We start from the raw sequence: 18,344 nt of genomic DNA, 5'->3' as shown, positions 1-18,344 counted from the left end.
CATCTCTCGGTAATCTGTTTAGAGATCGTCCGTTTCTTGGAGTAAATAATCAAAATAAAATCTGACAATTGTCACCACATGTTTTTTAGGGTTTTCTTTTACTCAGACTTTATTTTCCTTCTTCTAAATTCATCTGCTCTTGCACATATGGATATTGATTCTGTACACACTTTGAATGAATGTGAAGCGAGGAATCCTGCAGGAAATGTGCATTTTCTCACTCTTCACTAGTTTATAAAAGTGATTACAATCTTTCCATTAAACCAGAAAGCGCCAGAGCATTAGATGATATCTGGTTCTACCCAAACTATAATTTTAAATGTTCTTGCAGCTTTTTTGTAATCTTCAAAGCAGTATTCTCTTGAAACCAACAAAACTCTCATCAAACACGTTGGTATGCTTGGACACTGACATATAAAGACACACACGGACAGTACTCATGCCAGTACACACACATGCAGACACAGCTTTCTGGTTAGGTTTCACTTGATGGGTCCAGTCGTGGCAGCCCCCTTCTCAGTGGGTCATGTATGCGTGAGTGTGTGCAGGCTTCAGTCTGTTGTGTGGTGTCAGACCGGCACTTGTTGATTCTAGTGCATCGAATTACTGCCTGTCTGTCACAACCAATTACAGTTTTGAGCTGCTGACATGCACAACATGCGTCTGTGTGTGTGCAGGTTTACTGCTGCTTACCTCCAGCTGTGGAGTGCTGACAAGACAAGCCACAGTGATTTTACTAGCTTTAAGATATGTTCATCATTCCTTAATTATTCAGTGGATGTGTTGATTTTATTAATCAGTTAAAAGAGGTTTCAAACCAATCTAAAGTATTTTTATGGTGTCTGTATGGTATTTGAGGCAAGTGATAAAGCATTCACACCCCACTTGTGTGTTCCTGGCAATATCTCATGACTCTTTCTACATCTGGAGAATCCATTACAATTGAATCCTTGTGTGTGACTTATGGTACTGTTGTAAGAAGCAATCTACTTGCTGCAACACCAAATATGTGTCTTTTCATAGCACTGCTACGCATAGTACTTGTACTCGTACTCGTCGTCTTCCGCTTATCCGGGACCGGGTCGTGGGGGCAGCAGACTCAGCAGAGACGCCTAGATGTCCCTCTCTCCAGACACCTCCTCCAGCTCCTCCAGGGGGAGCCCAAGGCATTCCCAGGCCAGCCGAGAGACATAGTCCCTCCAGCGTGTCCTGGGCCGTCCCCTGGGCCTCCTCCCGGTGGGACGTGCCTGGAACACCTCCCGAGGAAGGCGTCCAGGAGGCATTCGGTATAGATGCCCGAGCCACCTCAACTGGCTCCTCTCGATGTGGAGGAGCAGCGGCTCTACTCCAAGCCCCTCCCGGATGGCCGAGCTCCTCACCCTATCTCTAAGGGAGTGCACGGCCACCCAACAGAGGAAGCTCATTTCATCCGCTTGTATCCAGGATCTCGCTCTTTTGGTCATGACCCAAAGTTCATGGCCATAAGTCATGGTAGGAACGTAGACTGACTGGTAAATCGAGAGCTTCCCTCTTCGGCTCAGCTCTCTCTTCACCACAACGGACCGGCACAGCACCCCCATTACTGTGGCAGCCGCACCGATCCGTCTGTCGATCTCCCGCTCCATTCTTCCCTCACTCGTGAACAAGACCCCAAGATACTTAAACTCCTCCACTTGAGGCAGGAACTCCCCTCCAACCTGAAGAGGACAAGCCACCCTTTTCCTGTCAAGTACCATGGCCTCGGACTTGGAGGAGCTGATCTTCATCCCAGCCGCTTCACACTCGGCTGCGAACCGCCACAGCGCATGGTGTAGGTCTTGGCTAGAGGGGGCCAGCAGGACAACTTCATCTGCAACAAGAAGAGACGAAATCCACTGGTCCCCAAACCAGACCCCCGCGGGCCCTTGGCTGCGTCTAGAAATCCCGTCTTATGAAGGGGGACCACCACCCCAGTCTGCCAGTCCAGAGGCACTGTCCCCGACCGCCACGCAATGTTGAAGAGGCGTGTCAACCATGACAGCCCTACAACATCCAGAGACTTGAGGTACTCAGGTCGGATTTCATCCACCCCCAAAGCCTTGCCACCGCGGAGCTTTTTAACCACCTCGGTGACTTCAGCCTGGGTGATGAAAGAGTCCAACCCCGAGTCCCCAGCCTGTGTTTCCACCAGGGCATGCATGATGGCAGGATTGAGGAAATCTTCAAAGTACTCCTTCCACCGCCCGATAATGTCCTCAGTTGAGGTCAGCAGTCTCCCACCCCCACTATAAACAGTGTTGGCGAAGCACTGCTTCCCCCTCCTGAGGCACCGGACGGTTTGCCAGAATCGCTTCGAGGCCAACCGGTAGTCCTTCTCCATGGCCTCACCGAACTCCTCCCAGGTCCGAGTTTTTGCCTCTGTCACCGCCTGGGCCGCAGCACGCTTGGCCTCACGGTACCCGTCAGCCGCCTCAGGAGTCCCACAAGCCAACCACAGCCGATAGGACTCATTCTTCAGCTTGACAGCATCCCTTACTACTGGTGTCCACCACCGGGTTCTGGGATTGCCGCCGCGACAGGCACCGCAGACCTTACGGCCGCAGCTACGGGCAGCAGCATCAACAATAGATGCGGAGAACATGGTCCACTCGGACTCTATGTCTCCAACATCCCCCGGGATCTGGTCGAAGCTCTCCCGGAGGTGGGAGTTGAATACATCCCTGGCCGAGGGGAGGGCTCCGCCAGGCATTCCCAGCAGACCCTCACTATGCGCTTGGGCCTGCCAAGTCTGTCCGGCTTTCTACTCCTCCAGCGGATCCAACTCACCACCAGGTGGTGATCAGTGGACAGCTCAGCCCCTCTCTTCACCCGAGTGTCCAAAACATGCGGCCGATGGTCTGATGATACGACAACAAAGTCGATCATCGACCTCCTGCCTAGGGTGTCCTGGTGCCAAGTGCACTGATGGACACCCTTATGTTTGAACATGGTGTTTGTTATGGACAATCCGTGAGTAGCACAGAAGTCCAATAACAAAACACCACTGGGATTCAGATCGGGGAGGCCATTCCTCCCGATCACGCCTCTCCAGGTGTCACTGTTGTTCCCCACGTGGGCGTTTAAGTCCCCCAGCAGAATAATGGAGTCCCCGGGAGGGGCACTATCCAGCACCCCCGACAGGGACGCCAAGAAGGCCGGGTACTCTGCACTACCACTCGGCCCGTAGGCTGAAATGATAGTCAGAGTCCTCTCCCCAACCCGAAGGCGCAGGGATACAACCCTCTCATCCACTGGGGTAAACCCCAACACCAGAGCTGGGGGGCAATAAGCAAACCCACACCAGCCCGCCGCCTCTCCCCGTGGGCCACTCCAGAGTAGAAGAGAGTCCAACCCCTCTCAAGGAGATGGGTTCCACGGTTCCCCCTGCAGGTGGTGGGCCCACTGGGAGATGGCCTCGCGTCTCTCTCCGACGAGTCCCGACCCCAGGCCTGGCTCCAGGGTAGGACCCCGGCTCCGCCGTACCGGGCGACGTCCCGTGCCTCAATATTTTCGTCCTCATGAGGACCAAAATATTATAGTATATACATTACGTTTGCATACATAGGCTGATGTTACCAATTTATGTCTTTGGAGGCACAACCTCAGTTTACTAAACATGAAACAGCCATTTTTTAGATAAATGTCTGTTTTAGCATGTTTCCAAGAACTTGTAGACACTTAAGTTGCTATCCAAATACTCAGCAATACCTGGACAGAATCCGCTGCACATCTTTCAGGGTTCTTCATCCACACAACTGCAAGGCCTGTATGCCACTCTAAGAAAAGTGTGAACGTGTGAACATGAAAGTGAATCAACACTTTTGGAATCAATAAGAATGTAAAAAACAATGTGGAAAAAAATCAGGTGGTTTATTTTTTCTGTTCAGTGTTTTTCTTCACAGTTCCATCAACCAGTGTGGAGAAGGATCATTTTCTCGCCCTCACCGTGGGTGTCAAAAAGGCCACACACAAACTGTGCAAGTAGAAGCGCACAATCCGCTCTGCATACCCACACTCACAAATGAGATGACTTTCATGAAAGCAAGTGAAAAAGTCGTAGCACTTACAAATTTTGTCCCAGTGATTTATAAGTTTCTTGTTCTTGAAGAAATATTTGTTCCTTTTTGTGTTGTTTGTCCTTTACATGGGGTGGAAATGTTTTCGCATAGGGTGGATGAAGCAATTATTACACCTTTTCTGCAATTGCCTTTCACCATCACTAAAATAATGTTTTTTACAGGCAAGTACCAATTTCAGATTTTGTTTGAGATCTGGCCAGTCAAATCCAATTGTCTTATTCACACACAGCAGAATGACGGGATAGGCAGAGGATGCATGTATCAAAGCGTTCATGTGTAACCCTTACCTATTTTTTGCTTATCTAAAAAACAATGCATTTATGGACTTGCTGTAATGAAAAGGGAGAAAACATTTTATTTTTTTACAGTATTTCACCAGCCAATTGCCTTTCGGATCCTGATTGATCCATGCATCACCAATGCTGTTCGATAACAAGCTTATATTAATTTCATACCAAAATTCTAAGCAAATTAAACAAAGAAAAATCCCTCCTCTTTCTTTTGCTTCTTTATTTTCGAAATCTACTCTTCTTCTCCCTCTTCCACATCAAGCTTTGCACTTCCCAGGATGCTATGCGTGAGACGGCAGAGCGGATAATGGAGCTGGAAAAGGCTCTGAGAGACACGATGAACACCTCGGCACATAGGGAGGCTCTCTGGGCGCAAGAGGAGGCTGCACGTGTTCAGGCCCAGAGACAGGTTGATGTGATGGAGCACACACTTCTGGTGGATTGCAAATCTGCATATACAGCCTCATATACAGTTATTCTTTAAAAGCCACTTAGTTAATGTCAGTAACTGAACAACACCCCCATGCGGTTACATGTGTATCTGCAGTCTAATATGAGAACCACAACCCACTTGTGTTAAATTGTATGTTGTTAACCCCCGATTTCTTTAGTAATTATTTACTTATTTTAATAAGCGTCTTTTCCCTTGTTTTCCGCTTGGTTGAAATTCAAAAGCAAATAGGAAATAAGTCAAGCGGTCTGCTTCTTTTCCTGTTAAATTTGCCTGCTTGAAATGTATGCACATGTTTGACATGCTTTGGTGTATGTAGTCAAAATTATTCTAACAAACCTGTAAACTTTACGATTGCAGACTCGTCTGCCTTTTTTTTACCCTGTGTTTCTGGCTATCGCTCTGTTTTTACTGACTGTCAACTAGTCGCACTACATCTTAATGTGGGCCACAAAAAAGAAAGAAAAATGAAAGTGTGCACCTTTGTGTGTGTGTGAGCGTAGGTGTGTCTGCGGTGGGAAAAAGAAACAGGGCAAGGGAGCATGTTTCCTCTCCGTGTGAGTGTGCATTTGAATGAGAATGACCTTGCATTACTTATGAGTGCCACAAGTAATATGAGAGCTAACGGTGGTTAAGACTAGAACTAACATTATGAGGTAGAAATATGTCTGTATTTCTTTAAGCACACTCTCTACCAGAACTTGAAACATGAAAAAAGAGGACCAATGGACAGCAGAGCCAAGTTAGAAAAGGTCAGACTTAGTTTAGAAAATTCAGCCAGAGCCAATGTTAACTGTGGCTTATTTTTTCCTCTTGTGCGTATTTTCACGCTCAACTTACATTCAGCCTTGATACTGTTTATTAAACAATATTTTGATTTGCGGAGAAGTAGGAAAGAAATGAAAAGTAGTTTTATTTATGAGGGACTTGTTGCATGTGAAGAAGTAGATGATTCAGCTTTGACCTTTGTTAACTCATGTATAGAAGAATCAGAGCGGTCTTAGCATAACTTGTGACACATTAACTCAGAGTGACCCCAAAACAATAATCAGCTTGCTTTTTATACTATAAGTCACTGTAGAACTTTCATACACATGAAGAAAAAAGGGAACCATGTAGTCACACTAGCTGCAGTGTATACAATGCTTTGCAAAACTACTCATACACCTTGAAGGTTTTCACTTTATCAAATTAAAACTACACATAATCGATCAAAAGAATGTCATGCAAAATCCAGTACGACCAATTGCCTTCAAAAGTTACCAAATTAGTAAATAGAGTCCACTTGTTTAAATTCAGCAGTTCTGTGAAGGCCTCAGAGGTATGTTAGAGAACAAACAGTATCACGAAGACCAAGAAACAAATCAGACAGGCCAGGGACAAAGTTCTGGAAAGGTTTAAAACAGAGTTTGGTTTAAATTCAATATATCAACCTTGAAACTTCTCACAGAGCACTGTTCAGTCCATCTTTCAAAAATGGAAAGACTATTACACAGCATTTAAACTAACCACACATTTAGATGTCCATCCAACTAAAATGCCCATGGTAACTCTGGAGGAGATGTAGAAATCCAAAGCTCATGTAGGAGAATCTGTTGACAGGACAACAATTAGCTATGCAATCCACAAATGTTGCCTGTTTGGATGCTTGGCAAGAATGAAGTCACTGTCAAAGGAAAGCAAAACAAACTCTTGTAGCACAAGCTATGTACAGGGACATAGCAGACATGCAGAAGAAGTTGCTTTTCTCAAAGGACTATTACTGAAATATCTGACCAACATGCAAAGTGCTAGTGCTAACACACATACTTCAGTAATCCGTTTGCACATCATCCTGAACACACCATTACCATTATTATACATGGCTGTGCCAGCATCATATTGTAAGGATTCTTTTTTAGATTTTGCAAATCTAAAGCAGGTCAGAGTTGATTGGAAGATGAATGGAGCCACTAACAGGGCTATCTTGAAAGAAAACCAGTTTCTGGCTGTGAAAGACATGATGCTTGGCATGAGGTTCACTTTCCAGCAGGACAATAACCCTATTGTCTTTCACTCAAATTTCACTTATAGCTACAATAGAATAGTTTACATCAAACCAAATATATGTGTTAGGATGTCTCAGTAAATGTGCAGACCTAAATTTACAGATGCTCATTATCTAATTTGACTGAGCTTCAGGTATTTTGATAGTGAAATTTGTTAATTCATACCCCAAAACGTTGCAGTTGTAGTTGCAGCAGAAAGCATTGGCCCAGGGAGGTTGAATACAAATGTACATTACACTTTTAAGATCGTTGTTAGTTAAAAAAATAAAATAAAATGCAAATAATGTATAATTGTCCTTCTACTGGAAAGTAGTATGGACTAGTTTATTTTGGTTCATCACACAAAATACAAATAAAATACAATGAAGTTTATGGTTGTAAAAGGCATCCATCTCACCATAAATGGTCAGCCTCTGACACTCACTGGTGTTGATAATAATCTCAACTGCTATTGTTTCAGAAAAAAAGAGAAGTATGTAATTACAGAATAGAAAAGGGTAATGTCTGTCAGAAAGACCACCTGACCCTGGCACCATTTCGGAGTGCCCTACTAAACTCACATTCTCACACACTCTCCCTTTTTGTTTGATTTTCTTCTTTCTTCTTCCCTCTGTCCCAGAGTAATCAGTCTCATGATGTGTAATGAGCTGAAAACCTTCTGTCAGCCCGACCTGATGAAATGTAGCATGGATAATGCCCCGGGTCACTTTTCTTCACACCCCTGTCCTCTAAGTCTCTTACTCTGTCTTTCGGCTTTCTTTCTTTCTCATGAAATCACCTCCAGCATCCATCCTTGTTCTTTCCCATTGGCCTTCTTAACTTGTCTCATGCAATTATGTTCGCGTTGCTTTCCATTGCATTTTCTGTTCCTTTCCCACTTTGGCTTTTGAACTAGGCCTTTGAACCAGGAACATGGCATGAATGCACTAGAGGGATTTGGTCCCTACCTTTGAGCTCTCAATCAGCTTATCAACCAAAGTGGGCTAGCCTTAGCCAGCCTTAGATAGGTTGGGAAGCCTTTTCTTCAGGTTGAGCTAAATTAGCACACACAGGCTCACCACTAAGCAGCTTAAGTCTCTAATTTCACTAAAATTCATTGTATTCCTTATTAATGATGTGATTGTGCAATGACAGCTACCCCGGGTGGTGCAGTAATGAGGGACTGGCAGTCAGCGAGGTAAATGGAGTTGGATGTACGACCCTTGACTCTCAAGATAGAAAAAATAGATTTGTTTTGATTGAGGCCTGGAATTTGATTCAGTCTGTCTTGTGCACGTCAGTCATTGTTTGGTTTGGCTCATCCACAAAACAGGACAGGTCCAGATTGCATTGGACAATTAGGTCCGCAGAGAGGATCATTGGGGCAGACCTTCCCTCCATCCAGGACTTGTATAGGTATAGGATCAGAAAATGGTCAGCTAACATCTCTGCTGACGCCACACATCCTGAACACAAACTGTTTAGACTTTTGCCTTCAGGTTGGCGCTACAAAGGTGTACTTATACTGGGTTAAGCTTTACTCTATTTATTATTACATGTGCCACATTTGACATTTGATGCACTGGATTTTATTTTTGGGTTATCAAAGTAAAGGAGGCTGAATGCAAATGCATGCCACACCTTTTAGATTTGAATTTAAGAAAATTATTAAACCATTTATCACTTTCCCTCCACTTTATAATTATGTCCCACTTTAGTTTGTCTGTTACCTAAAATCCCACTAAACTGCATGGAAGATTGTGCTTTTAACTTGACAAAATGTAAAAAAGTTCAAGGGGTCTTTATATGTTTTTGCAGGGCACTATAATTTAATGCAGTTGCCCTCTATGTACATCATACAGTGGATAAATTGTTGTGGTTAATTGCTATAGATAGGAAAACAAGATGTAACTGAGATAAAAAGGTTTTAAAAATTTTCGATTTCGATTCAAATTTTTGGTATTCCCTCTCTGTCTTTTCTTTTAAATCTAGTTCCATTTGTAATATTCATGAGTAGTCAGGAAGCACATTATCTGACATCTGTGAAACACACCTAGAAAGCTGGAGGACATAGAGGTTGTCCTAAAAATGTGTGAACAATTTGGCTCCTTCATAAACGATGCCCCTTGCCTTTTCATGTCCGACCCCTGCAGTTGGTTCTCCAAATGCTCTCCTCTGTCTTTGTTCTTCATTTCTCTTTAATCCTAGTTGTTAAGCAATTTATATTTAAGTTTGTTATATAATAAATCTTCAAAGTACTAGAATTAAATAAAACTGATGGGACATTGTTTTATTTTTATCTCCACATCTTGTCTAGTACTGCATTCTATTAAAAGTACTTGTTGTTGACCAGTTAGACTCTTTCCTGTGTTAGGATAAAGATGCCCTGAGGTCACATCCTGTCTATCAGGCACTCAGTTTCGACACACAGGCTTACGTAGCTGGAGGGCCTAAGTGTGCGGAGGAAAGAGATGCACTTGAGAGCTTGAACATTATCTTCTGTAGCCCTGAAGTAAAACCACACTTATGAGGAAGATGAAATAAGTGGTGAAAGGGAGGAGAGTAGAGGGGAAAGCTTTTTCCATCCCAAGGGTCATTGAACATGCCATTCAACTAACCTATGAACCACAATAATTTTGCCTCCTTCAAGATGTCAACTGCCCATTGATTTTCATGTTTAGGCTGTCATTTCATGTCATCTTAAACTGTTCAAGCACTCAAAGGCTTTAGCATACACAGCCCACACGCAGGGAGAGGGCAAAACAGATCTTTCATTTAGACTATATATATATAGATATCTATATATATGTATATATATATATATATATATATATATATATATATATATATATATATAGATAGATAGATAGATAGATAGATAGATAGATAGATAGATAGATAGATAGATAGATAGATAGATAGATAGATAGATAGATAGATATATAGAGGTTCACTTTAGAACATCGAGATGGTTATTATGGCAAGTTCTAACACCTATAAATCTAACCGATTGTCCCCTTTAAATAGTTGGAGGAGCTGATGGGAGCTTTAGAGAAGACTCGCCAGGAGCTGGATGCCACTAAAGTACGTCTGTCCTCTACTCAGAAGTGCCTACATGAACGGGATGGACACCTCAATCAACTGCAGCAAGAGAGACGCAAACAGCTGGAGGAGATTCTTGAGATGAAGTAAGTGTCACACTATGTTACATTCAAAAATAGCACTTTGACATTTGAATTAGCTTTTAAGCTGCAGATCTAAACAGCTGAAAGTACATTACTTTACCCTGTAGGTCAGTTTTTCCTCAAAATAATAGAATTGTGCAACACAATAGACTGCTTCATTAAAAAATGTAAATGCCTACCTAATCAGCTCTGAGATAAAACTCATTGTCATTGATGTTAAGTTACTTTTCTTGACCCCTGTAGAATAGTCTTCACACCCTTTGTCCTTCCACTTTTAAATGTATTCTTGCTACAAAATACCTTGTTCAGTGATTTAATTTCCTCCTCAGCATGTCATCATATTTAACAGAAGGCCGTTAATGACCCATCAGTTTAAATCAGATGTGTTGAAGCAGAAAAACATCTCAAACATGCAGGGCAGTTGGTCCTGGGGGACCAGAGTTGGGAACCACTGTGTTTAACGGCATTAGAACATACAGAGGTTTCAAAAAGTATTTTAAAGTATAAACTGAGTTGACAGTATCTTATTATCTAAGTTATTTCTCACTGCTCATCCAGTTTCCCTGTACAGTTATATGCTATAAAATAAATTGTAAAGTTTCAATACCCCTTCATCTTTTTAATGTTATGTTTCAACCACAAATAAAATGTTTAAATGGATGTTTTGTGATACACCAACAAATAGTAATGCATAATTGTGAAGTACAAGGTGGACGTTCCTTCAAAATCTGTTTTCCAAATAAAGATCTGTAATGTGTGGCATGCACACCTATTCAGCCCCCTGATTAACAGTTACTAGAACTGCTACAGAATTAGGCCCTTTCTTTGAACAGTGCTCTGTAATATTTATAATATTTATAAAATACCCAGCTCTAGACTTCCCCAAAACATTATGCCTTACCTGGCCTCTGTGTTCTTTGGTATAGTGTAGTTCATGATGTACAAGGAGAATTGTTCTCTAACAATCCTCTGAGGCACACACAGTATAGCTGCATTTATACTGAAATTAAATTACACGTAGGTGGCCTATTTAGTAATTAGAGGACTTTTGAATGCTAGGCAGTTATTGCAGTGGATTTTATGTAGGGATATCAGTGTAAAAGGGGTGGAATACACCACAATTTTTAGACTTTCTTCAGGAAAAATCTTGTTATACTGTATTAGATACTTTTATTTTATGTATCTGTCTCACTAGCAGGAAGTGAGAGGCAGAAGTTGTTTATATTTCCATGTGTGAGTGTGTGTGTTTCAGTGGGTATGTGTTACGTGCTTTAACTTATCTGACTAAAGGACTATGGAACCACATATCTGCTTGTCATGTGCTCAGAGAAATGCTTATAATGTGAGCCACAAGAGAACATTGGCACGCGTACACTGAGAGAACTTTTAAAGTCCATTACACTGCTTTGATCTCACAGTACACTAAAAGAATGTGTATACACATACTGTTTGTTTCTGCCCTCTGTGTATGTGTATGTGTGTGTGTGTGTATGTGTGTGTGTGTGTGTGTGTATAAGGCCCATTTTTTCTATATATAATACATTGTGAGGACCAATTGTTCCTTATGGGGCCCAAAGCCTGGGTCCCATAAAAAGAAATGCTGCAACATTCCTGCAAATATGGAAAGACGCGCATGTGTGTATGTGTGTATGTTTGTGTGTGTGTGGGGGGTTGCTCCTGTCTTGGCATCACAGTGAGAAACATGTTCCCGATTTCATCATCAAATTGAGGACCGTTTGAACCAAAGTGAGGACATTTTGCTGGTCCTCACGACCTATTTTGCTAACGGTTAGGTTTAGGACTAAGGTGTGAATTGACTTTAGGTTAAGGTTAGGGTTAGGCATGCACTGGTAATGGTCAGGTTTAGGGTTTGTGTCAGGGTTAGGGCATAGAAAGGGTTGAAAATGACTGAAAATAAATGAAAGTCAATGGGAATCAACACATGGTCCTCACTACATATAGCAAAACAAGAGTGTGTGTGTGTGTGTGTGTGGGGGGGGGGGGGGTGTCAAAGCCCCTTGGAGAGATCTGTGAGTGAGGACATGACCTTACCAGTATAGCTGGTCTTTCTGCCTGTTTAGTCAAAGTAACCATGGTGATGGAGCTTTGCAGACAGAATGTCTACATGGGGGATTTAAAGTCATAATGTTGCTACTCCTTTGAGCTTCATTATGCCATAAAATACTGTAACTAGATGGCTACATGAGTATATAATGGACATAACTTAATTTGGGGTTACAGTTTAAATCTTATTTCATTTCCACTACTTAAAATACTTAATCTTCCTTTGGTACTTCTTTGGATATTTTTAGTGAACATACTCTGAGCCTAACTTTGCAACTACAAAAATGACTGCCCTGCAGGAATTCCATGAAGGGCCTCTAACAACAAATACCTTTTCTTCATGAAATATACATAAATATTATCAGTATTTTTGTTATATATCCTTTTTAGGCATTGGTTAATATGTTAAAAAAGCCTCTGCAGTGGGGATTTGATACATTCCACAGTGTTGTACTACACAATAGCTGCCTTTTCTAGCTTTAGGTTAAAAAGCAAATAAATATACCATACCATTCTCTGAGAAAGCATTGGGACTGTAAAAATAAAAATGTTTATTCACTTTGTACTTTTATCCCAGGGAAACCTGATCACTCTGTCATTTTATTGCAAGACTAAGACCTTGAACAGAAAGAACATTAACGAAAAATCTTCAACAGAATTTAAGGTGGCTGGATAATTCTTGAAGAGACAGAAACAGCAGTAAGCATAAATCGACAGAGCCAGGGGGGGGGGGGGGGGGAGGGAGAGTGTCAGGGTGGTTTCCGGGCTTTGTTAACCAGGCTGGTGGCAGATGGGAAAAAACTGTTCTTGTGGCGTGAGGTTTTGGTCCGGATGGACCGCAGCCTCCTGCCAGAGGGGAGAGTCTCAAAGAGTCTGTGACCGGGGTGGGAGGGATCAGCCAGAATCTTCCCTGCCTGCTTCAGGGTCCTGGAGGTGTACAGTTCCTGGAGCGACAGTAGACTGCAGCCAATCACCTTCTCAGCAGACCGAATGACACGCTGCAGCCTGCCCTTATCCTTGGCTGTAGCAGCGGCGTACCAGATGGTGATGGAGGAGGTGAGGATGGACTCAATGATGGCTGTGTAGAAGTGCACCATCATAGTCTTTGGCAGGTTGAATTTCTTCAGCTGCCGCAGGAAGAACATCCTCTGCCGGGCTTTCTTGATGAGGGAGCTGATGTTTGGCTCCCACTTGAGATCCTGGGAGATGATGGTTCCCAGGAAGCGGAAAGATTCCACAGTGTCAATTGTGGAGTCACAGAGGGTGATGGGGGCAGGTGGGGCTGGGTTCTGCCCGAAGTCGACAACCATCTCCACTGTCTTTAGAGCGTTGAGCTCAAGGTTGTTCTGGCTGCACCAGTCCAACAGATGGTCCACCTCCCATCTGTACGCGGACTCGTCACCATCAGAGATGAGTCCGATCAGGGTGGTGTCGTCCGCAAACTTCAGAAGCTTGACAGACTGGTGACTGGAGGTGCAGCTGTTGGTGTACAGGGAAAAGAGCAGAGGAGAGAGAACACAGCCTTGGGGGGAACCGGTGCTGATGGTCAGGGAGTCAGAGACGTGCTTCCCCAGCCTCACGCACTGCTTCCTGTCAGACAGGAAGTCAGTGATCCACCTGCAGGTGGAGTCGGGCACACTCAGCTGGGAGAGCTTCTCCTGGAGCAGAGCTGGGACGATGGTGTTGAAGGCAGAGCTGAAATCCACAAACAGGATCCTGGCGTAGGTTCCTGTGGAGTCCAGGTGCCGGAGGATGAAGTGAAGGGCTAAGTTGACTGCATCGTCTACAGACCTGTTGGCTCTGTAGGCAAACTGCAGGGGGTCCAGGAGGGGGTCGGTGATGTCTTTTAGGTGTGAGAGCACAAGGCGCTCAAAGGACTTCATCACCACAGAGGTCAGGGCGACGGGTCTGAAGTAATTAAGCCCTGTGGTCCTTGGCTTCTTGGGAACAGGGACGATGGTGGAGGACTTGAAGCAGGCTGGCACATGACATGTCTCCAGTGAGGTGTTAAAAATGTCTGTGAAGACTGGAGACAGCTGATCAGCGCAGTGCTTCAGGCTGGCTGGTGAGACAGAATCCGGACCAGCAGCTTTCCGGGGGTTCTGTCTCCTGAAGAGTTTGTTGACGTCCCTCTCCTGGATGGAAAGAGCCATCCTCGGCGTGGGTAGGGGGCTGGTGGGGGGGAACTTCAGGGTGGGGGTTGGAGGTGCCAAGGCCCCTCTTGAGGTTGGGGAGGTGGGGGTGGTGGATTGTGGCTGCAGCTGTTGGGGGGCGTCGTGGGGGATGGTTGCAGGACTGTCCCTTTGTCTTTCAAAGCGGCAGTAGAACTCGTTCAGGTCGTTGGCGAGGCGTCGGTTGTTGATGGAGTTGTAGTTGTTGTAGTTGGTGATTTGCTTGAGCCCTTTCCAGACAGACGCAGAGTCGTTGGCTGAGAACTGGTTTTGGAGCTTCTCAGAGTACAGTCATTTGGCCTCTTTCACTGCCTTGCCAAACTTGTACTTTGCCTCTCTGTATATGTCTTTGTCCCCACTCCAGAAGGCCTCTTCCTTATCCAGTCTTAACCTTCTGAGTTTAGCTGTGAACCAGGGTTTGTCGTTGTTGTAACTCACCCTGGTGCATGATGGTACACAGCTGTCCTCACAGAAGCTGATGTAGGAAGTCACAGCCTCTTTGTACTCGTCCAGACTGTTGGTAGTAGTCCTGAACACATCCCAGTCTGTACAGCCTAAACACGCCTGGAGATTCTCCACAGCCTCACTGCTCCACTTCCTTGTCGTCCTCACAACAGGTTTGCAGAGCTTTAGTTTCTGCCTGTATGCAGGAATCAGGTGGACCATGATGTGGTCGGATTGGCCCAGTGCAGCACGTGGGACGGCGTGATAAGCGTCTCTGATGGTGGTGTAACAGTGATCCAGAATGTTGTCCTCTCTGGTCAGACATTTTATAAACTGTCTATATTTGGGGAGTTCGTGGGTGAGATTACCTTTGTTAAAGTCACCAACGACGATTACTAAGGAGTCCGGGTTGGTCCGCTCCACACTCAGTATCTGGTCGGCGAGCATGCGCTGTGCGACCTGCACGTTAGCTTGCGGCGGGATGTAAACACCGACCAGGATGAACGAAGCGAACTCACGGGGGGAATAGAAAGGCTTACAGTTTATGATGAAGGCTTCCAGGTCTGGAGAACAGTGCTGCTGAATCACTGTCACGTCGTCGCACCAACCACTGTTGAGGTAAAAACAGATTCCTCTGCTTTACCGGAGAGTTCCGTGTCTCTGTCCGCTCTGTAGAGCTGGAATCCTGCCAGCTGCAGCGCAGAGTCCGGTATTGGTCCACACAGCCACGTCTCCATGAAGCACAAAACTGCCGATGAATAAAAGTCCCTGTTTTTCCCCAACAGCAGTTGTAGTTCCTCAATTTTGTTGGGAAGTGAGCGCACGTTAGAGAGAAATATTCCAGGTAACGGTGTTCGTAGTCCACGCTGGCGAAGACGTACCAGCACCCCAGCCCGTTTCCCTCTCTTCCGGCGTTTCACCGCGTGAACAAAGGTGAGCGCACCTTTGACCAGAATGTCCAAAAATTCCAGAGCAGTAGGCAGAAAAGTGGGAAATAACTCCTCTGGTGTAGTAGCCCTGATGTTCATGAGTTCTTCTCTGGTGAGAGAGCTCTGGGTACCATCACAGAAGACCGTTTTAAAGCAAAAAACAAAACAAAATAATGCGCACCAACACGCCGAGGCGACCATCTGCGGCGCCATCTTGGATCATCTTCTATCTAGTTGGAAAGTTCAAAAATATCTGGAACAACCAACGTTCAGGCCTATGATAAATTTAAGTTTGCTGGAGCACCAGTGTCACAGTCCACAATGAAGTAAGTTTCAACTGAGAAAATACTAAATTAAAAATAAGTGTGTGATGAAATTTATAGTACATCTTCAAGCATGCAGTTGCTAATAAGCCAAAGGTTTTCGAAAGATAAAACAAAAATGTTTTATGATTGATCCAAAGATGGAGCCCTTTCTCCACAACAACATGAGATATGGGTGGAAGAGTCAAGCTGAGAATTTCAAACCCAAGAACTTTGTACCAACTCTCAAGCATTGTGGTAGTTGTATCATGCTCTAGGAGTGTTTCACTGCCAGCAATATTTGGTAGAAAGTTGGTAGAAGTTGATTGAATTAATAGACTTCTTCAAAATTTCTTAAATTCACCTCAAATCAACAGCAAGAGGGCTGAAAGTTGGACACATTAAATCTAGGTCAGTGCCAGAGAACACAGAAAGTCAATTACTACTACCAATTCGGTCAAGAGGAATGGTCAAATATTCAGCCAGAATTAAACCAGCTTGTTGTTGGGTACAAAAGTGTGTGGTTTCTCTGCAACTTTATCTAAGAGAAAACCTAAACATTAGTGGGGGTGTAGACATAAATTTAAGCTTGTGTATATAATTTCAATTCCATGTGAATTGTTTTATCATCAGTCCACCCTGACAAATAGTAAAAATAAATTGTTAAAAGTCACAGAAATCATATGACATTTAGGCCAATGATGTGTGGTTGGAAACTGTACATGAGTTTCAGCTTTTAGCTAGTCAAGGTCTACAAAGGTTTCTACAATAAAAATCAAGGCAGGGTTTTATTAATAGGCAATACTTATTTGGGGGTTTAACTGGGTTTTCTGCACTGTAAGTATTTGTTGATGTGCTGTGTTCAGTCATTCTTCTCAACACCTTTTCTTGTGTCGTTTATTGTCAACCATACTTTGTTCCCTCCCACCCTTGACAGCTCCACTCAATTCTCCCCACATTTTTCATTCAGCACTCTCTCCATCACCATCCTCCCTACTTTCCCCACTATATCATCCTTTTTTCCATTCTTTTACTTTCTCCCATGCGCTATTCTACAACTTTTCTTGTGTCAAATGTTTAGAATTTTCTACCATGCCCGCATGTTATACTAAGTAAAAATATATCACTCCCCCTATCCCATTTATTCTCATTTGTCTATCTCCTTTTATGTGCCCACCACAAAGCTGCCGCTACATTTTTTCTTCTTTGCTCTTTTCTTTATTTCCATCACAAAATGTAAACAGATATACTCACCCACACTTTTAAAGTCTACTCAAAGATCAGCTTCAGAGTCTGTGATGTAGTGGCATGACGTGTTATCCCACTCAAAGAATGGAAACATTCAAACTATTCAAAATGTCCAAACACATAATTTCTCTATTGCGCACCTACACCCTGTGACCCCAGAATTATTTAATGAGTAGCTCCTCAGGAGACCATCTGTGTCTGTGTGTGAACACTGTACAGTACGGTGGAAATTTAATCTGGTGTGGGGTGATAGAAAAGACCAGCATTGCTCCTTATACATCAAGCCTTCAGCTCCATATCCGAAAATGATAACAATACTCTAACATTTACACACACAAACACACTCGCACACATAAACACTGGGAGCTAAGGAAACCCAGCAGGCCATGAGAGGATATTGGATATGATTTCTCCCTCCTTGTCTCTTTTATTCATTACCAGTGTTGAAATGCCAAGAGTTTTTTTTCCTCTCCTTCTAGCTTACAAGCACATGCACACACATTAAAAACAAAAACACACAGGCTCATACAGAAACCTCCTCGGTTCGCCATGGAGTATACCTCACACAGTTTGCTTCAGTTGACCTTCTAGACAAATGCCACATTACGGGGAAGAAAAAGAGACGGAGAGAAAACTGCATCCCATCAAACTTCCACTTGATTACTGAGATTTTAAAAACTAAACTTGATTACTGACATTTTGTAGTCCCTTCATGCTACCCCCTTCTCTGTGCTTGTCTTACTTTATTCCAGCATTTATTTCTCTCTATTCCTCTTGTTGCCCATCTTTCTGTGCCGTGTCTTTCCTATTTAGCTTTTTCTCCACTAACCTGGGCTAGATCTGTACTGTGGGGAATATGCCTCCCTTTTTTTTAAAAGCAGAAAGCCATAATTTAAGTATGTGCATGTCTGCAGACGTGACTGATTATATGTGAGTTCTACTGAGGTTGTGTGTGCATTTTGCATGGGTATCTTTGTGGCCTATTCTGTCTCACGAAGCTTTGTCCCCTCGCAGTTCAACAGTTCTTTAATCCTCATCATCAATGACCCCAAACCCCCAGCTCCCAACCTCTTCATACACATAGAATACAATGCATAACAGACCACACACGCGCATGCCCCCTGTGCCCCCTTCAT

General features: G+C 43.7%; 1 protein-coding gene across 1 annotated transcript in view; it reads left to right on the top strand.

Moving 5' to 3' along the window:
* The window catches only part of LOC124867204 (ERC protein 2-like), a 263,676-nt gene that overhangs the window by 125,733 nt on the left and 119,599 nt on the right, over positions 1 to 18,344 (top strand). The window contains exons 16-17 of the mRNA XM_047363523.1: positions 4,650 to 4,796; positions 9,893 to 10,053. Of these exons, the coding sequence (XP_047219479.1) occupies positions 4,650 to 4,796; positions 9,893 to 10,053 (308 nt within the window). The remainder of the gene's footprint in view (positions 1 to 4,649; positions 4,797 to 9,892; positions 10,054 to 18,344) is intronic.

The sequence above is a fragment of the Girardinichthys multiradiatus genome, chromosome 1, assembly GCF_021462225.1.
Source record: "Girardinichthys multiradiatus isolate DD_20200921_A chromosome 1, DD_fGirMul_XY1, whole genome shotgun sequence".
NCBI classification, from domain to species: domain Eukaryota; kingdom Metazoa; phylum Chordata; class Actinopteri; order Cyprinodontiformes; family Goodeidae; genus Girardinichthys; species Girardinichthys multiradiatus.
The sequence above is the reverse complement of the archived record's forward strand: the minus strand, read 5'-3'. Positions and strand labels throughout refer to the sequence as shown.